This window comes from Pisolithus orientalis, assembly GCF_024613125.1.
Source record: "Pisolithus orientalis strain OTSU chromosome Unknown F5J12scaffold_30, whole genome shotgun sequence".
Lineage (NCBI taxonomy): Eukaryota > Fungi > Basidiomycota > Agaricomycetes > Boletales > Pisolithaceae > Pisolithus > Pisolithus orientalis.
In genome coordinates, this window is record NW_026260811.1 from 283,067 (window position 1) to 303,313 (window position 20,247).

At 49.7% G+C, this 20,247-nt stretch overlaps 5 protein-coding genes across 5 annotated transcripts; 4 read left to right on the top strand and 1 right to left on the bottom strand.

Moving 5' to 3' along the window:
- Positions 1-1,237: 1,237 nt before the first annotated feature.
- On the top strand, positions 1,238-1,884 carry F5J12DRAFT_895472 (uncharacterized protein; the record flags this gene model as incomplete). The annotated part of the gene is made up of 4 exons (XM_051747833.1): positions 1,238-1,435; positions 1,489-1,612; positions 1,657-1,736; positions 1,807-1,884. The coding sequence occupies 4 exons, from the start codon at positions 1,238-1,240 to the stop codon at positions 1,882-1,884; spliced, it is 480 nt and encodes a 159-aa protein (XP_051597336.1).
- Positions 1,885-5,876: 3,992 nt separating this feature from the next.
- F5J12DRAFT_784874 (uncharacterized protein) lies at positions 5,877-6,647 on the top strand (the record flags this gene model as incomplete). The annotated part of the gene is made up of 4 exons (XM_051743124.1): positions 5,877-6,112; positions 6,155-6,174; positions 6,210-6,370; positions 6,411-6,647. 4 exons carry the CDS (start codon positions 5,877-5,879, stop codon positions 6,645-6,647), a joined length of 654 nt encoding a protein of 217 aa, XP_051597337.1.
- Positions 6,648-16,118: 9,471 nt separating this feature from the next.
- F5J12DRAFT_784877 (uncharacterized protein) lies at positions 16,119-16,827 on the top strand (the record flags this gene model as incomplete). Its single annotated transcript, XM_051743125.1, has 3 exons — positions 16,119-16,403; positions 16,568-16,708; positions 16,732-16,827. 3 exons carry the CDS (start codon positions 16,119-16,121, stop codon positions 16,825-16,827), a joined length of 522 nt encoding a protein of 173 aa, XP_051597338.1.
- Positions 16,828-17,612: 785 nt separating this feature from the next.
- F5J12DRAFT_849405 (uncharacterized protein) lies at positions 17,613-18,397 on the bottom strand. Its single transcript, XM_051746464.1, has 3 exons — positions 18,160-18,397; positions 17,890-18,125; positions 17,613-17,820 (listed from the first exon to the last, which is right to left on the bottom strand). Exons 1-2 carry the CDS (start codon positions 18,344-18,346, stop codon positions 18,067-18,069), a joined length of 246 nt encoding a protein of 81 aa, XP_051597339.1. The 5' UTR covers positions 18,347-18,397; the 3' UTR covers positions 17,613-17,820; positions 17,890-18,066.
- A 686-nt stretch (positions 18,398-19,083) lies between these two features.
- On the top strand, positions 19,084-20,247 carry F5J12DRAFT_319679 (uncharacterized protein). The gene is made up of 2 exons (XM_051738889.1): positions 19,084-19,584; positions 19,642-20,247. Exons 1-2 carry the CDS (start codon positions 19,503-19,505, stop codon positions 20,211-20,213), a joined length of 654 nt encoding a protein of 217 aa, XP_051597340.1. The 5' UTR covers positions 19,084-19,502; the 3' UTR covers positions 20,214-20,247.

Consider the following 20,247-nt stretch of genomic DNA (forward strand, 5'->3'; position numbering starts at 1 on the left):
GCACTTGAAAGTTGGCCTCGCTTACATAATCTATGAACCGGCAGAACGGAGTCGCCGCGGCGGACGTCCAGTTAGGTGGGTATTCCGCCTTGACTCACGGGTGTAGTTAATACGTTGGCAAGACTTCCGTGGTAGAGGGCAGAGTTCTCCACGGAGCGCCTTATCGGTCGCAGGACTGTATTGTGCGTCCACGGAGCTTTCGCTTTATCTCGTTAAAGTCTTCCAGCTACCTGTTCTGCCGCTCCACTCACGCCTGGTCGTGTAGGTTAAAGCGCCACGGACTCCTGACTGGGTTGTGCTCGTGGGATAATAAGTTTATCTGGATTATCTGGGTTAGTTGGGAGCGTGATACGTGATCCTTACGTTGTATTTTCGCATAGCCTGATTCTCACGGATTGCGAGTTTCAGCAGTATTGGACAGCTAAAATCAGGTCGTTCTCTGTCTGCTGGTCTACTGCGAAGGTCATGCTGGGCAGCTCTTGTGTATACAAGATTGTTCAGCCTGATGTCCAGAATCCATGAAATGAGCATACCATGTGTGCTCCATTCATCGAGGACCACATTCCGGGGTGGAACTCCGTCGATCACATCTCACCACTCCGCAACGTACAAACAGGTCCGAGGTCACAAGTCCTCCTTGCCAAGACACGAGGCCAGTCAGAGTCTTATCAGTCAGAAAAGGTGCGGAGGCTAGCACGGATGGAATTACATACATGAATTAGAGGCGGCGTGTGCTCTTCGTTTCGCGGCTGGTCACAGGGGGGTGCACTTACGGACGTGGTGCGTCTGTTCCGCAACTTTCGGATGATGGGAAAGAGAGAGATCAGTTGATGGCTAACATGCATTATTTTTTGAGATCAGATCGCCACGAAGATGATGATCAAGGGCGCACTCCGGACTATTCACTATTCCGCGACGTATTGGCATATTGCCATGCGTGTTCTCCCATGGCGTTTTGTCGACGGCCGGTTCTGAGTCCTGACGGTAATAGAGGGGAGCATCGTGTTATGGATCAAGATGCAAATCTATGACCGTTTGGATTCAGTGAAAAAGTTCGTTGAATGAACCCGCTGCTCTTTGACCCACCAAAACCGACACTGCATCCATTGAACCACGCTGAATGGCTGTAAATCATCATGCACTCTGAGAACCCATTTAAAAAGGCAAGGTGTCGTAGAGATGGAGTCCTCGACCCAATCCAAGTGCAGAAGACTCGAGTCCTGTAAACCCTTCGACGATGCCTGACAGGATCATTATTACTTTTGAACCCGAAAGGCCCGGACACTATGGGGGCCCAGCTACTTTGTTTGTCATCCCTCGTTATTCCACTCGCGGTGCGCTCATGCCATGGTACACCAGTTTACCCAGTTCTAGTGCAATTGCTAGTGCGTTCCCACCTCAAGCTCCAGGTGCAAATGCCATCCACCCCGACGACGTGAGTTTTTACGTGGAGAGCGGTTGATGCATGTGTGAACTTTTGTTTAGCAGATCATACTCCCTGAGCCTGTTGTGTACGCCTCCAATGACGGAACGATGTTTGGCGTAACCAATATTCAACTTCACCCCCATGAGCGCGAGGTATTGCTGCACTCCGATAATGTTAACCAGTACGGTACCCTTCTTTGCTCCACTCCTGTGCTCATGGAAATGATGTAGTGATTCGTATACGCCCGCGAAACGTTCCTGAACCTGAAGTTCCTCTCAACCAAGCCCCAGATAGCGGCCCTATCAATAATGTGAGTTTGTCCATATAGAGTGGTCGATGCCTGTATAAACAATTTTTTGCCCCTTTCGCTGTCTGCGCAGGTTCCGGACATTAGCGACAACGAAACGACGTATCACAGTCCCGATATGCGACCCCAACATGACGGCAATAACCAATAGCCATGCAAAGGATACACTCTTCACTTACCCTTCGCATCATTTAGCGAAGACTCCGTAGAAAGCAAACCCATACTAATGCTTTGATATGGATTTATTATATATTTTCTTCTGTAAATTACTCGTGCAAGTTTGTCATAGTCCAGACGGGCCGTCCGGACCATACCCTCTCGCGAATGCTTCCAGAAGACATAAACTGGGTTACCCATCGCTGTAGGCAGGCCTGCTCGCCTGTTTCCAAGTACCCGGGTACCAAGAGTGTGGTTGGTGTGTGTCAGAGTTTTCTTAGGGTCCTTTATGAGGGGGAATTATTCATTGCTATCAGTGCGGTTAATGCTTTTGGTTGCCCGCAACCCTGTTCAGTTAATCACCGTACCGCCAGTGTTTCTAGCTTTCTGATCTTGACCAAAATTTATTCCTCCGTCGGACGGAGTTATGGAGTCGATAGTAATACACGGCACAAGTAAGTCGCCGGGGACATTCAGTGCATGCCAGTCGCGAACTTGTAGTGGGTACTCCACCTTGACAGAGGTAGTTGATGACTTCCGTGGTGCAGGGTACAGTCTTCACAGAGCGCCCAATTGTCGCCTTGCTAATTTTACCGACTGCTGTGCCAGCATCGTGTGTATTCACGCTGCAACACAACACTCTTCTGGTGATCGCTGTGATGATTCGCCTATCCCCAAGTAGCACGGAGTAGTGGACTAAACAATGAATTATCTCACGCTCACTTGGTCTCACTCTACCCCATTGAGGTCTTATAACTAAACCACCAGTCCCGCATATCTGCGTTGTGTTCGTGGGATAATGAACATCACAATTATCAGCTGGACGCACGCACCTCCTGAGCGCCTGACTGAACAGTAGGATTGGTTGTCTTTTTACACACCCTGATTCTCACGGATTATGGGTTCCAGCAGGGTTGGGCACCCTGTCGCTCTTTGTCTACTGTTCTATTGGATGGTCACCCTGGGCAGCTCTTGTGTATGCAAATTCATTTATCTTCAAGTCCAGATAGAAGCCCTCAAGACGGCTTGCAGGCCCCTCTCGAAGGTGTGACCCTGTCCATCATGTTTCATTCTTTTGCGATGCATTTCAACAGGTTCAAGGTCACAGACGCTCCTTGCCAAGATACGAGATCGGCGGGGACCTTAACAACCACCAGGCTAGCATGGACTAGTTAGAGGTGGCATAAGCTGCTCACGCAGCTGTGCAGCCGATCACAGGGGTACCCATGCTCGTGCTACTCTTTTCCCTAGAACCCTGCTGAATGGCTGTAAACTGACAGGCACCGCGGCTGCCCCTTTAATAAAGAAGGTGTTGTGGAGATGCTGTAAACTGACAGGCACCGCGGCTGCCCCTTTAATAAAGAAGGTGTTGTGGAGATGGAGTCCTCAATCCACTGCAAGAGCAGAGGAGACGAGTACTCCAAATCTTTCGACAATGGTCGACACCAATCCTTTTGACCCCGAGGGGCTCGAGCGTCACAACGGCTCTCAATCCACCGCAAGTGCAGAGGAGACGAGTATTCCAAATCCTCCGACAGTGCTCGACGAAACCAATCCTCCTGACCCCGAAGGGGCCGGGCACCACAATGACCCGGCTATCTCGTGTGTCATCCCTCGTTATTCGGCTCGCCGTGCGCTCATGCCATGAAATGTAGCACACTCGCTAATGCTTTGCATCATCCAACTCCACCTGTAAATGCTGCGCCAATGGATGAGGTGAGTTTTTGCGTGGCGACTGATGCACCCATAAACTTGCCCTCTCTTTTGTTCATTTTTAGCAGGTTATTCTGCCCGCACCGGTGCTGGACGCAAGTGGCGACGAAATTCGTGAATCTTTTGGATGGAAAGAAGGTTTCCACTCAAGTTATCGCATCACTTAGTAGCAGAAAGTGGATTGATATCGGTACGGTTTGAGATGGATTCTCTGTCTTTGTTGTCTTCGCTTGTGTTCCTGTAATGAGTTTTGCATGTGTAAGATCGTTGTTGAATATTCACTGGCTTCGCGTCGAGCTACCCGGCGAAGGTTTCAGCGTTTAATTACTTCGTGAACCATCAAAGGACTGTGACTGAACGTGACTCGGCGTGTTGCTCGCTTGCTGGCCAGTTGCGTCATGTCTTTACTACCGGTTCTACATTTGAAATACTCTCGCGATTTGCGCCCTACTGGGGGCCTGTCCTGGTTCCCTGGTCTGTGGTCATGCTGTGCGCATGAACAATATGATAAGCTTGATTCGGAGTGGTGAAATCTCGGCCAACTTTGTTCATTTTAGAAAACTCCTTGAGGTGCTTTTGTCTTTTCTGGGTACGGACAGCTGGTAGAAGCTTGTTATAGATCTCATGGCGAGGTTCATCCCGGTTCGTCATTCATCAGCTTCTATGCATAACGATCCGCGTGTTTTTGACGTGTTACCGAACTGCTGGTTGCCAACAGTCTGTCTGCTCTAATCTGCTTTGGTCATCAAGACTCGTAAAACGTAGGCTGGTCTCTCGGACTCGTTGTTCGTCTTTACGGATTCGATGCTTTCTTGGATCGACATCATACGTTTTTTGGGTCTTACCAACCGGCGTGCAGTATGTCCTCGAGGAAACCACATTGCATTGTACGCTTTGCCGCCATGGATCTGATCCAGAAACATGTGATCCTGGCAGATCTAGCACACTCCTACCACCATCTTCTGGAAATTGGTACTATTTTCACGTTCATTCATCTGCTTCTGATAGGTCGTATGAATTAGGTCTCTTACCCTCTGATCACCATGAAGTGAGGATGTTGAGAGGGTAGGCGTATCAACTGTTACTCGGGATCCATGTTTTGTTCCAATCCGAGACCAAGTTTGCCTTCGATCCTCTGCCTTCATGTTAGAGATGTGATAATGATCACATATTGAAAACTGAATTGCTTCCAGAAGAATATTATATGATATTTTCATCCAGTACTCATTTCCCATCGTTTTCTCAGGGAGTGTCCGAGTACATTCAATTGAAAACTTAGGCATTTCTGGGTGGAAGCTTTCGTTGCCCTTACAGATTGCATTGTCAAGTGGTGGCGAATTCAAGCTCCTAGACAGCGACGATGAATGGTTTATGTTTTCGTTCCTTTGGGGTTATCAAGGCACTGCCAAGGGATGGCCACGAGTTACACTGTGTTCAGACCCAGTGACACTAGTGTGTGCAGCGAAGTTGACTGGGCTACATGGAAGTTGGCAATGAACAGCGGCTGCTTGCTATGCCTTGCGCCCCACAGGGAGGACGTGTAGGTAAGCGTGATCATGAAATGTTAAAGTTAAAGCGTTTCTATTGACGTCCCAGTGTGACGATTCTGATGTGCGCATTTGGCTGTGCTCTGTATGCGGCGTGGCCATCATGTCAGGCCGAGGGGTGTGGCTTGTGATAACCTGTCCTGTATAACGTCACCCTTGCCAACACTGCACGGCGGAGCTGAGAAAGAATAGGTAAATGTTCTCTGTCTCGCTTCAGTTAACCCATTGAGCTCGGGGAAAGCTGTAGGCTAATCTGTGTAACTGTACATGCATATGTCTGAGTCTTCGTCCATCTGACTAAGCACTATGTGGCTGTTCCCTACCTCCTGTCCCTGGGCCTCCCTACTACAGCGGTTATTATCCTGTCTAGTAACGCTTTGGGGAACTTCGATGGTATAGAGTTTAGCTCCGGCTCTGCCATGACAGCTGACCAAATATTAATATTCCATCGTACCAGTCAACGGATACCCATTTTACCGATTCTTCTGCCAGTATCGCCGTGCAATGCGGAGCTCATACAGGGCCTTTGGCCGCTACGATCGACATGCGCCCAGTAGCACGGTGAACGTTTCATGCTGATTAAAGGGGGGGGGATCGAGGCATCGGAAGGCTGTAACATTAGTTCGTATCACTTGAGCGCGAGTTCCAACCACAAAAAGACACTCGGTAAATTGTCCTCTGCTTCCGTTCCAGTGTCGAGTGAATCAAGGTAAAGTTTAGGAGACTAATGTCCGATCCAACTACATGCCGACATAGCATGCAATGCGGTGCAAGCGAGTACTTCTGTTGGCCCCGCACAGCCCTCATTTGGGAGGTGGAATCAGTCCAAACTAGGATTCGTGGGGAACCCTCTTGTGTCGCCATCACCTGTGTTCATTATATGCTACATACGTGCACGACAAGGGATGGTGCACTACCCGTTGCGTTTCCTGTATCCGTGGCCCTGTCTGCAATGTCGCGGAGGTAATAAACCAACTTCAGGCCTTGATAGGAGCATTCGCGTAGACACTTGTATGAACACCACGGTAAGTAGGGAGCGGATACAAAAACCGTCCATCAGATTCACCGTTCCACAGTCCAGGCTTCTGGCCAAGATACAAGGCGAGTGGAGACACGATCAGCCAGGAAGAGCATAAGGCTGGATCAGAGGGAACTCCTCGTTGCACATATGGCACAAACATGACCTACACCATCCGTCCTGCAGCATTCGGAGCACGAAAGGTGATGCATAGCTTGACTCACCAATCACCCGTTTTGCCAGCCTACGTTCCATATTTCACGGCCAAATCACAACGGGATCGATGATCAGGAATGGCTTTGGCCATTCATTATTCCAAAACACTACGCCAAGGTAGCGCGTCGCTACGTCTGCTCCTACATGAGTTTCAGTGATGTTGTTAAACTCGGAACATATGTGTGCCGGAAGGCAAGCATCGTGTTATGGTTCAAGATGCAGATCTATAAGCTGTTTGTCTCAGGGAAGAGACCCACTCAATGATTCGGAGTGGGGGAATCCGCTGCTCCTCTGCCAATCCGACGGACGATAGGGGAGGACGTAGGAGGGCACACCGTGGTTGCCCCTTTAAAAACGAAGCACTCAATCCACAGGAAGTGCAAAAAGTCACAGAAACGAGTATACCATCCATTCGACGATGTTCTTCCATTACAATCTGCATTCTTACCCTCATGACCCGGAGGCCCCAATTCATTACAACGGTGTCAACCTGCAGGTCACCGGTCACCCTCCTTCACTCTAGTCGTTGGCTCATGCAACGATCCAGGCGTTCATACACGCTTGTGGGCGCTCTGGGGCCCAACCCATCGGCAGGCACAACCTCTGCCAACATTGCGAAAGCTTACGTCGAGAGCGGTCGACGCACGTATGAGCTTCCTGACGCCAGTATTGGTGAACGCGGAAAACGGATGGGAAGGAACGATGGCTTTCCTTCGAATTCTCGACTTCCTTAGCGGTGACTATCTGTAGACGACGAACGGACCAAAATTTGCGTGACATCGATCACCTTTGTTTACTCTAATGGCTTGTGCAGCATGTCTTCCTGTAAACCACGTGTAAGAACGCAATCACATGTGTCCCCCCTTCGTACGACTTGCCCCATGAAAATTTCAGAACGTCTTGTAGACCAATGCGCACTCACATACTTTAGGTACTCCGTATGATCTTATGTGTTTCAGTTGAGATAAAGTAGTTGCGCCGCCTGTGGTAATAGTCGCGCGCTTCGAAGTGTGGTCGTCGGACTTCTCCCGATTTTCAAGCCCAACAAATCCGCATAAGTACCCGAAGAGGAGCTCCTGAAGATCAACCTGCAGTATGCCAGGCTCACTGCCGAAATAGTTGCCAACACCTGGCTCCGACTCGAATCCTGCATTGTCTGAACCTCGTGTCTGCTTCTCAGGGTGTCGCCCCAGACCAACTCATAGCGCTTGAATTGCACGCTGGGCCATCAAGGGTAGTTTGATGTTCCTGCAAAGGCATACTAGTGCTCTGACACGGACTTCGTGTATTTGTTGTCTCTGCCAAATCTCTGCCCGTCAGGCTTCCTGTAAATTACTTGTGCACGTGTAAGAATGTTGTCACGGTTGGAAGGCCCGTGGGCCAGGCCATCACCACCTCCCGCGAACTCGATGCCATTAATAGGGGGTCGATTAGGGTCGATTATTTCACGCTGCTACGCAATGACGTGCCAAAACCATCCATTCATGACATAGTGCTCGCGCAGCTACTCTTCCTGTGTACATAGTACCTCTACCGCTGTAGCATAGCGCCACTCACGCCACCCTGGTGGCGCGATTTGACTTTTGAACCTTTCTGAACGGCCATCACTTCTAACTTCGCTCGCCAGCCAGTCGTACAAACGTAGTGGTGGTGTCTGGAGGCTGTGCAGGACTGCGGACTGGACACTTCAGTATTGTACTTCCAGCACATGTCAAGCTTCACTTCATGACCAAGCCTGGTTCGGGTGTGCAAGCTCGGTCGAATTCCAGAAAATCCGTGGGAGCTCTTCTCTTTACCAAATTACTTTGCTTATAATCCAATCAACTGATATTAGAGCTCGCTATAGATTTCGTGGCACCAGAGACTCGTCTCGGTCTCTGTGAATATCAACTTCCATGCATTTCGGTCCACTTTTACCGAACCACTGGTTGCCGCAAGTCTACTTATCTGCTGTTCATTTGTTTTGGTGTGACTTTCGACATCCTCTCTTGACGGTGGTCAGAGGATAAGAGATCCGACTCATATGATCGATCAGAAGATGGTGGTAGAAGCCTGCTGTATCCACCAGGACCACGCCCCAATTCTGGAGAGTCAACGCATACGTGGGCACAGTGCGGTGTCCTCGAGGACATGCTGCATGGGGTTAGTAGGACATGAAAGAAGTATGACAATGTTCATCTCAACATGTGGTGGCGTACTCACGGTAGTTACTGCATCGCAATCGCGCCACAAAGGAAGGAAAAATTGTTTTCCGATCTCGTGTCGAAAAAAACTGAACTGCTTCCAGGAGAGCATTATATGATACTTATCCTCACACAGTACTCGTTTTTCGTCGTTTCATCAGACGGATGTCTGAGTACCATTCATTTGAAATAGGTATTTCTCGGTGGAAGTACTCCATGTTGCACTGTTAAGTGGTGACGGATTCAAGTTCTCAACCAGGGATGGTAATTGGTTTGTGTGTTATTTCCTTGCTCATCAAAATACTTCCAGAGCTGGCCACGAGTAAGTGTGTCCTGGATTAATTGTGGGTCTCTATTGCAGTGAACAGCGTCTGCTTGCTATTCTCTGCACCTCCCGAAGAACATGTGTAGGTAGGCGGAATCATGAGGCGTCGAAGTTCAAATGTTTTATGCCGAGTGAAACGGTCCTGGTGTGCGCATGTGATTGTGATCCGTACACAGTGGGGCCTCAAGGGTATCGCCAGAGACGCTGGACTTGCTGCCAACCTTCACGCTCCCCTGAGCTAACCACATCGACGACAGATGGCGGGAAGGGAACCATTTCATTTCTAAGTCATTCCTCTGCTTCCCTTCAGTTGACAAGCCGTCCCCAGACCCTGGAGAGAGCACTGCGCGTTTCCCCGAAAGCCCGTTCGTTCAGTGTTCTTGTTTTCATTGCAGCAGTCTGCAGATTCGAAGTTGGCGGTTATTATGCCACAGGAAGTGTGGTTAATCCGTTTGAAAAGCTACTTCCGATTCGATGGTATAGGGTTCAGCAGTTGGGGCTCCACTGTGATAGATGGTCTCACAGCCAGCGGGTACGCAGTTTCGTCGATTACTCTGCCACTGTCACTACCGCCGTACGATCGAAAACGAAGGAGAATATTTGTAAGCACATTCTTAGCTCCGGCCCGGCTGAAGGAAATCTTTTTTCGACATGTCCCTGGAGCTCGCACTGAGCTGTTCTGCTTCCATTGGCGTTGCCAAGTGAGTGAAAGAGAATTTCAGGCGAAAATTGATGCCTGATCCCGGTACATGTCGACGCTACGACTTGAGCTCCATCGCATGTGACTCGGTGTGAGTATTCTTCTAACCGCAATTTACCCTTTTAGTCTCTCTCCACCCTTCTGACACGTGAAGTGCTCCCCACAGCAAGCCTTTGCTCCAACCGGTACACTGCCTGCAGTCGTTATCGCATATTGTGTACAGGCTTGATTCACGCAGGTAGCAAATTTCAGCGAGTTTTTAAACTCCAGGGTGGCGAAGGTAATAAACGAGATTATTCAACAGGGGCCTAGACGAGAGAAGGGATTTCGCGAAACGCCTATGCATCCTTCAATGAACCCTGCGGTACCTAGGAAATGGAAAGTCGTCGATCAAATCCATCGTTCCGCGATGCAGGTTTCTGGTCAAGGTCCAAGGCGAGCGGAGACATAATCTCGGCCATTAAGCACGGGCTTGTGCCATATGTGCAACGGGCCCACTCAGAATCTATACCCCTACTCCTGAAGTTTTCAAGGCACGAAAGGTGGCGCACAGCTTGGCTCACCGTCCACATGTAGTGCCAGTTTATGGTCAACATTTCACGACAAAATCACGAGATCGATGATCAGGAGTGGCAAAACAATGCGCTAGCCTGGTAGCAGGCGACTACATACAGCTGTTCCTCCGTAGGTTTCAACGATGTTGTTAAACTCTTACCCTACGTGCGTCAGATGGCAAGCGTTGTGTTGTGGCCCAAGATGCCGATCTATAAGCTGTTTGCCTCAGGGAAGAAACCCGCTCAATGGCTTGAATTAGCGGAATCTTGCTGCTCCTCGAACAATATGTCCAACGGACCTTGTGGAATGCCTGGAATTCGTGGCTTCCCCTTTAAAAGCGAAGCACTTAATCCACAGGAAGTGTGGAAACGAGTATATCATTCATTGACGACGTTCTACTATCGCAATCTGCACTCTTGCCTTCATGACCTGGAGACGCCGGTACATTACGATGGTGTAAACCCATAGGTCACTGGTCACTCTTCTTCACCCTACTTGTCGTCAGCTCATGTAATGATGCAGGCGATCATACATGCTTGCAGGCGCTCTGGGACCCAACCTGCCTTCAGGCGCAACCTCTACCACGCTGCGGGAGCCCTTGTGGAGAGCAGTCGTCGCATGGATGAACCCCCAAATAAGGACGCGTTATCCGAGTCAGTGATCGACACCTGTATTGGCGAACTTGGGAAACGTTGAGAAGCAACTGCAGGGGTGATGTGATGTGAAGCTACTCCCTGATCATTTCTCTCCTCTCATTATATCCCTCCCTGGTACATAATGGTTTGATGTTTGTAGTACTTAGCCATTTGATTACAATTTGATTTGTTTCTCCAGTCCATGTCACTTTGAAGTAAATCGTGGGCTATTACAGAAGATGTTTTTAGACTGGGGCAGTGAAGTTGTAAGTGGTCTTAACCGAGTGTCACCATTGGGTGTAGACTGCCCCTCGACCACCTCGTTGTTCCATCCGTATTGCTTTGGTGCTCTCAGACGTTCTGCCCAGGAATTCACACCCCAAATCATCCTCTGACACCATTCAAAACCCGGCCAACGTCGACACACAAGAGACTTGTCGGCGTAGCCGAACTAAGGACACCACGCCGGGACAAACGCCCCGTCAATCGAGATAATCCAACCAATTACAGGGCGGTAATTGTCTTCCCGAGGAAGAGGACTCCACCATAGTCATAGTAGTCACCAACGCCGAAAATAAGGTTCCTGATAGCCCTTGGATAATCGAGGCAGTCGATGGCAAGTCTGACTCGATGACGATGACGATGCAAAGCGAGTTTCCCCATGTTGCCACATTTTGTTGCTCATTTCTTGCTTCAGCAACATGTCGAGTTCGAGATAAGTAGTTAGGGTCTTTGACCCTCTAAAATAGGATACCAAAGGCGACAAATCTTTGTGCGGTCCCCGACCCAGCGCTTGCATCACACTCCAACCATGTGCATGCTCCTCCCTCCCCCCTTCTCACCAACCACACCTACGCATCAGTTTCTGAAGCTCGCTGACGGTGCCCCTACCGCACGACTCCACCAATCCGTCCATAATCAGAACAGGAATCTTGCCCACCAATCACGTCCCCGTCTCTTGTCGAGTGTTGCTCATTCTCTCTGCAGAACATGGAGGGTTGATCAGGCATGGACAACGATGCTCATGCTGAAGTTATGCGGAGTGCGGACGGTCTATCCACCACGGCTGCCCGTATCCGTGCAAGCATTGGCAGCCGCATCCGCATGAGCTGCCCTAACACCCATGGAAGCATTGCAGGGAGGGAAATTCTGTCGCAGGGGAAACACAAAGGAAAAATGAGAAAGGAACATGACCGTTCTGGTTCAGTGGTTGTTGGAAGTGACGCTGGCGGTGCGCGCACCTTCGCAGTCACGAGCAACGACGAACAACAAGCTTTGTCAGGTCGTGACAAGACCTCTAAGAAGTCTATCAATGCTCGTCTCAGTTTCACGTCGAACGCGGGTCTGCTTCCTACACAACATACACAAGTACGCCCATGAGTTCTCGCGACTCAGCATCGTTGTCTATTGCTGTAAGTACGGCATCTATCTCGGCTCCCTCTTCCCAGAATTCGCCTGGAACAATACTGCGCACTGACATTGTTGGGGCAAGGCTGCTCGTCTTCGGATTCTGATTCATTGGATGACTTTGAGTCGGGTTCCGACTTGGAGTTTTACTGACACATCTGTGGATTCTTGATGGTGTGCCTGACGCTCACCAACTTCACAGAGGGACTACAGCAAGGGCCATAGTCAGGGCTTGGCTTGCACAGCTACTAGACTTGGCTGTGTGTTCAACATGACGGGGGCTACACACAGGAACGTGATTGCAACTACAGGCGAGACCAATATCACGAGGACTTATGTTTGCCATCTTCCCCTCGTCAATCTCCCTCACCTCGTCGGCACTGATACTCACATGATGGGAAGGCGAGACTCGCCACCCCACCGCCGCCATGATTCACCTCCCCATCGATCGCACATGAATGAGCCAGTGAATGGGAAGGTGGAAGGTCGTGTGCTGATGGGTGCGTCATCCGCTAGAGGTCGGCGGACTACCGAAGAATCTGAGGAAATTGATAAGGGCTTGGCGAACAACTTTACCTTGTAATTATTGGGCGGGAGAGTGGGAGGCAACAACATCGTCGTGGGAGTAATGATATGAACGAGTGCTTAGCACTCGTTACTTCGAATGATCTGTGTACACTCGATCAAGTCGTCAATATTCCTTCTGTAATGTCTGCGCGTCCTTTGAGGAAAGCCGCTCTGCTCTTTTTTTTTGCCTGTTGTCGTGGAATTGGTTGTCGTTAATGGAGTGAGACTTTTGAAGGACTGCCGCTGATGAGCAGGCGAAGTTATGCTGTAGGTGAGCGCTTTCAATGTGGCGACGGGGCGGTAGGCTTATGTGACGTAATATTGTCTGCATACTTCTGCTTCCCCGTCCTCACTCCTTCCCCTAGTTGCCTTGCTTCGTATCCCATCTACCTAGGAATCCAAAATCTCGGAACGAAGATAGCCAGGTCCAGGTCCAGGAGAAACGTATGCAGCTGAGACACATGAACCACTCAGATACGTGCTGTGCACGCTTTGGATGGCCAACTCACTTGGGAGCAAACACAGACAACCCTCCTAACCCATATACATTAGTATCCTTATTACTTGCTAGCTGAACATAACAATAGCCAGCTCTGTGCTCTGAAAGATCAGGTTCGATCTGAGATGACGCGTTTCACTTGCTCCCGCGGCGGTGTTTCCCTCTCGCGGGACATAGTTTGACATTTTGAAATATGTAGGAGCGTGCCGCGCGCAACCCACGACAGGACAGGCCATCCACTCACCGAAATTTGCTGTGATTACCATGTAGTCATGATTGCAAGTCGGACCGGTCTATTTGTGCGCACGCATTTCATTCCACCACCGGCTCCTGTTCCGTCTACTTCTACGGAGTCACCTGGACTTGCTTAGAGTTAAGTTTAAGCTCTGGATATGTATCGCGCACTCTAATTATTATTTTCTGCGTGCTTTCAGAAGCCTCGAAGCGCACTGTTTGGGGCACTTGCCTCCATCTGAGGAGGAAATTCAATTTCCCTCAACTCACTACCGAATGATTTCCGAGTTGGCTTGTGGTCCAATAACGTGGGTACCTAGCTATTATTGATGAATTCTGTACGCAATACGTACAGCTTGATTCCTGCTGTAAGTGTGATCAGATCGATTCCGCAGTGCGGCTTTACCGCGCGGATATCTGGAGTTAGCCTGCTCCTCAGCGGACACGCTGACCGCCAGCTGCTTGCATTTGTCCTGCACAGCGGTCCCATTGTTAGCAAAGCTGTTGAGCATTTCTCATGGAAAATTTCTCATGATTCGGATTTCTAATTCGTTCTCAGTTACTCTATGTTATCGGCTCATCGCAATGGACATTGCAGATGTTTGGTTCACACAGATGATCCAGCCGAAGACAAAGTTCCCCTGTTTTGAGGTCAGGAAGATTCTGGTCAACAGTATAGTAGTTGATAAATGGGTACTAGATCTACATATGTACCTGTGGAGTACCACGTCTTAGCCTGCATTCCTTGCTCTGGCTGATGACTGAAGAACAAAGGCCCCTGACGGAGATAGAGCTTCTTATGAGAACATGGACATGCATGGTTCAAGTAAACACGAGTAGAATGGAAGCTTCGGTTACCTTTATTTTCTGTATACGCCACTCCAGTTCCACATACCACTTTCGTGTGTCATTTTCCGCGAGGTTTCGTCGTTTTCTCTTCACAGATCCGATTGCAAACACGCCAGAAGGCAGGCGTCGCATTGATAATTTGGTAATATGCACATCCGTAGCTCCTGTGAAGAGATATTGCTTACGACTCGATCTCATTGCATGACTCACTGCGCCACGACGCCGTTCGGCCATTCGCAGCAGATCCAACAGGCTTGGCCTGCGTCGCTTGGTAAAGATCCCATTGCACGCACGCACCCTGGGCTTATAAAAAGTGATGTGTTGTCGCTAGAACCATAGCGCATCGACAATGTCCAGCGGAACATACCCAGAGTATTTCCCTGCCGTCCCAGAGGGGCTGGAAATGGCGGCATCAGAAAATTCCACACTCATTCTCTCCCAGAATTTTCCTGTTCAAATGATTTGCCCAAATTGCAAGTCTGCTTACCTATATTTCCAAGGACAAGCATTTTACAATGTCGGTTCACAATGCCAGCACGGCGACGAGGACCCTGTTCACTTCCAGGGCATCAACACGTATGTCATCACTCTTGGCTTCATTCGGCATATACCTCATGCAACGACACAGGCGTTCATACACGCTTGGTGACGCTGTGTGATGCGCGACACCGTAAGTTACTTATCCAGTGCCGTTCCACGTGCATAAAAGCTCTATCGCCAGGTTATAGTGATTGTGATTGCTGGTGTTAGTAACACCTTGGAGGACGAGGCTGCTGAGCTGTAAATGATGTTTGCTGTATGTTTTCTGCACGTTCAACTTTAGTTTCAGAAATATGTACCATACAGTTAAACACTTGCTCTCAAAAGCACGCATAACAGCCGAAGGAGGTTTCGGCGTATCTCCTGGAATCTGGATCCATAATCGCATGAAATCTTCAATTCACAATGTCAGGCAAACAGCCGCGGCCCAGATGCCACGGAGCTATTCACAGAACGGGAATCATCGCCAATGAATCGAGCCCAACAAACGAAGGAGTGACCTTGTGGTGTAACAATAAAGCTTGGAATCACAAAGCTGGCCTGGGCCTACTGCTCACAGCAAGGCAGTTTCGATGGACCAACTTAGGCAGCCAAACCCCCTAATTTAGGTTCCAGATCATAAGCGGAGTTTCAAATGGGAGGCAAACAACGTTGTGGGCGCGGAATGCGCAAAACTGAACCTTACACGATTTTTGTCTCCGACGTGAAACTCCGATGCTGTGGGTGTGTGGACATGCTCGGTCGCGGTTCCATCCCTCTCATCTTTACCCCATGTCCTCCTCAATTTATGGCTGCCGCATCGCACGCCGTTCTCTGATGTACTGTTGCCGCTAGCCCTTGCGCAGGCGTACACTGGCGTCGATTATGAAAAGAAATGCGAGTTCTGTAGTGTCCATCACCTACGATAGACTCCAACTCGACAATGCCAGTCTTATTCATGTGGTCCTCGATCATATTCATACCTTTACGTGACTAAGGCCCAGCTGCAAAGCCGTCACTGAGTACCCAGAAGCAGAAAAAAAACCGTTACCGAGTTCTCATCGCCTGATGTCTCGATGCAAAACCATTCTGTGTCGGATACTTCCAAACTACTATAATCAGCCTATCCCTGATCAACCTGTGCAAGGCTCGCAGTTGGGGCGCCGCCTCACTAAACTATCTTGACACTTGAGGAGCGCGGGTAACCCGTTTTATGTGCGTTGTGCATCAACGTGACACTCCTCGCTGCGGCTCAGTTCGGCATGATCGAGTTGGTTTCGGGGAACATAGCTCTCTGGAAGAGCTCAAAAAGAATGGTACCAAGCATTTATATGACGTATATGTTGGGGTGTCCCGAGAGACAGAATGCAATCTTAACGTTAAAGTCGAAGCCGCTCAATATCATCGTCAAGGAATACGCCGAGGAATACGATCGATTAGACCTCACCTTTGATCGCTACACGAGCGAAAGCGGGCCAGCAGGGAATGACGAGACAAGCAGCACACCTCGACCAGCTGGGATTGATTACTGGCGTGAACGGCGTCAGGTTTTGTCGACCCGGAAAGATGGAAAATAGGGAAATCGATCCTCTGCGAAGCAGGTAATGTACCTCCTATATCCGATTACATTAACTCATGATATGATCGAAGATGGGAAGGTGCATCCCTAGGCGTCGCTGATCGAACCTACGAACAATGCCATTTCGACAAGATGATATGCGGCGTCGCTTCGCGGCAGGATCTTCATCTTGCCCAGTTCTTCGAAATCTTAGATCTGATGGGTTTTCCCGTGGGTCAATCGACCCGAGCACCTGAATTACGGATTGTCGTCGGGTATGAGTACCAAGGAAGGGTACCCCTGTCTTCCTCGATCAGATCATCAAAGAGACGTCATCTGTCATGCACGAGCAAATGAAGCGGAACGAAGAAACGCGCAACGCCTTCGAGGATCCTGAGACAGTCGGCCAATAAGTCGCTATCACAGGCATTAAGATCCAAGACGAGCGGTACGCAGTGTCTACCAATTAATGATCGTCCGCTAACACGCTGTCGGAATAAACACTTATACTCGCAATTGGGACAGGAAGTTATCCTTTCAAGGCGACTCCGGACCTTACTTGCAGTACGCTCACAACTTTTGCCGCTGCCGACCCCAGCCTAGATTGACGCATGCCTGAGATATCGCAGTCCTACTCAGGACCTACTCTAGTGTTGTCGCAACGGCTTTGAAGATGCGGTAGAGTAGTGACATTTTGCCTTCCGCTTGTCCCACACTATCACTGCTGCATAGGAGACCCTCGTGGCCAGGGGCCTGGGCAATGCGAGGGCGAGCTTATGGTTGGAACTCTGCCCGCGGGTGTCAATGGTGCTGCGATGCGATTGTTACTTGTCAGGTGCAAGGCTGTTAGAGAGGATGTGATATTAGATTGGTCTATTGGATCGTCGCACCCGTATGTTCTAGTTATGGTTGCACGGTGTAGATATCCGAGCAAGCAAGGATCTTGATCTTCCACGGACTTTCTCAGAGACATGTTTGGGTATCATCATCCCAACCTCGGAACCTATGCTATATCAGTGACCTCAACCAAAACGTAACATGACTAGACTTACGTGGCTGAGCATATCCACTTCGTGGTTCATTATGAGCTGTAAGATGCTCACCACCTGAGTAGATCCCCGCACACCAGCGATGGCGTTAACGGTGACCTCTTGCTACTTCATGCGTTCTCGGGTCTCCAGCCACATTGCACAGCATGTATGCCTCCTGCCTTTCCAGTTTATGTTCGGGCTTCGCTGATATCTGTCGGTCGATGCAGTAACACTTTCGAAGGCCTGAAAAGAACGGTATGAACCCGAACACTAACCAGAATCAACGCCGATACGCAATAGTATTCCTTTTCTCCAGCATCAGGACTGGTTACTTTAAAGTTGGAATATTTTGCGTAAGGTTTGTCCTTGCGGACTGTAAGTCACGCAGCGACCTTCGCCAACCCTTCGATAGCAGTGCCCACTCTGATGCCTCGTATGAATTAGAGAAGATAGATGGAACCAAGCGTACCGCAATCCTCTATGGAGAACGCTCGTGCATTCAACACTCTTCCGCGGACACGGCTAACGATTAGCATCACTCAACTTACCTCTCCGTCACCTCGTGCAGCATGTCCATCCCAGGGCGGATATCCGCCATAAGCCCAACATCATCCACGACGCCTAAACCACCAGAAGCCAATCTAGTCCCTTACCGCGAAAGAGAAAAGTGCACCTTTCGCCTGGAGGGGTAGATATGGCGTTCGAGCCCCTCACACAAATGCTTCATGTCTATATTTTCACCAGTCATATAAAGTGGAATAGTCGACCACGATCCAGGTGCGCCATGCGCCGCACCCACCTCACCGGCAAACGGGCGAAGGAATAAGCACACGTATACTTTTCTCCTTATCCAGGTACGTATTGCGGAGACTTCACACCGCCATCTCGTTTCCACATCCATCCTTATGCCAAGTACTGGTACTTACCGTGGTGAGGTCCCAGATCTTGAGGATAGCCTCGTAAACTTGTCTGCGAGAAGCCCAGATCCCAGAATGAGTGCGGTCCAACCCCAAGCTCTAATCCTCCCTTCGAGCATGCCGATCTAAAGTGTGTCCCCCTGGGTTTTCTCCTTCAACATACTCAGGCCGATTGACTTGGTAGCATAAGGCGAGAGAACGTCACCATAGTTCACGATGGAATGGTTAGGACCGGTAGGATGCTGCTTGAGGGGAAAGTCCGTAACCAGTACTCCTTCGGGCATATCGATATGGTGAACGAACCTGATGTCCTATGTAAAGCTAGGTGACTAAGTTGTTCGCGTTTACAAATAGGACCGCCGCGGCGTTGCAGCGCATCGGATTAGCACTGAACTCTGTGCTAGCAAGTCTGTATAGCATCTGCGTTGCTACTGAATGGTCTCCACGGGGGTGAGCGCACCTCCACCTTCCATTTCAATCCGAAATCCAATGGCCAAAGCATCTGTGACGTGTAGGGTGCACGATATCGCCACATTGCGGTATGTACAACATTTCAATTTGCTGTAATGTTCTTGATCGACACGAAACTAATCCCCACTGGCACCGGCGCGCATTCGCGTTTCACCAATAGGGCTGTTCTACTAGTCCCGTCTCCTACACGACAGTCGTCTCTAGTCTGATACCTCCCGAAACTCTTCCCTGCCGAAAACATAGGCTTGTTTTAGGTCACGTACCTGGGTCTGTGCTCTAAAAAATCCGCGCACAGGCCAGCGAGATCTTTGTCTTCTCGCCTTCGAGGTATACATCTCCCATTCACGAGCCTTGGTAACCCCCAACATTCAATGACACGGTTTACGATTCTCACGCATTCTTCAATTGGTAAGTGGAGGGAGCAATATTGAATTCGGGAAATCAACCGGGTGCAATCTCCCAATATTCCCGCCGGGCCGAGCCGTAACTCCATCGTGGTCCCCGCAGCCATGGGTCCTTTGCTCCCGGATGGCAAAACTCGCGTCTGCGACCGAACACGGCCATGCGTGGTCTGATGCCATCAGCTACTAGTGCAAACGCTCGATACGCTAAACATTTCCAGTGCACAATTTACAACCGCAAATCCGTCGTATTTGCGCCTCGTAGCCCATGGCGCTGCAACACTGGTGTATTTCCTCCCGTCTTCATGGCACTTCTCCATCCACTATCTTCTTGTCCAGTCTACATCAAGGTAATCTTTCCATCCGTCTTGGCCTCTGAAGTGATTCTTCCGGATCTCAACGTAGAGTCGATGTGACGTGGATATCGCCACATAATCGTTGCGGTTTTGTATTCTGCCATCGACTGCCTTCTCCCATCGACTCGACACTAAGTCCCTGCCACCGATACGTATTCGTGTTCAACTTAACGAGGCTGCTCCGCGAGTTTCATCCCGTGGTCTTTACCCGATACTGCCGAAATTCTAACCGGTTCAATACATACCCACATAACATGCGTGCTTTTTTACTGGGTTCTACGCTATGGAACATCCACGCAACGTCCAATGGCAAGAATGCATTCTCACCTTCGAAGGTGCATAGGAGGCGGTATATGTGCGTAATGCGGGAATTCCCACTTCATCTCCCATCGCTTATAACGGGTATGGATGCTCAAGTCTGGTCACCCGGCACCTGTAATTGCCGCCACGACGAAATGATTCGGGGTTATTTCCTTGTCTCTTCTCGCCACATACGCGCCTTATACTATATGGTATTAATGTTCGGTACGCTAAACACACCTACAGGAACACTAATTGTACTCTGGGCACAACCCGTAAAGTTTAAACCATCGAAGAAGATTTATGTCTACGTAGGGCACTAGCGACGAACATCTCCGATCTCTGTCGGCCGAAAAT

Coding starts and splice junctions, on each gene's coding strand:
- F5J12DRAFT_849405 (XM_051746464.1), bottom strand. CDS start 18,346: ATGGATGTGGAAACGAGATGGCGGTGTGAAGTCTCCGCAATACGTACC. Junction 18,126..18,159: donor TATAGACATGAAGCATTTGT/GTGAGGGGCTCG, acceptor CTACCCCTCCAG/GCGAAAGGTGCACTTTTCTC.
- F5J12DRAFT_319679 (XM_051738889.1), top strand. CDS start 19,503: ATGGCGCTGCAACACTGGTGTATTTCCTCCCGTCTTCATGGCACTTCT. Junction 19,585..19,641: donor CTTGTCCAGTCTACATCAAG/GTAATCTTTCCA, acceptor CTCAACGTAGAG/TCGATGTGACGTGGATATCG.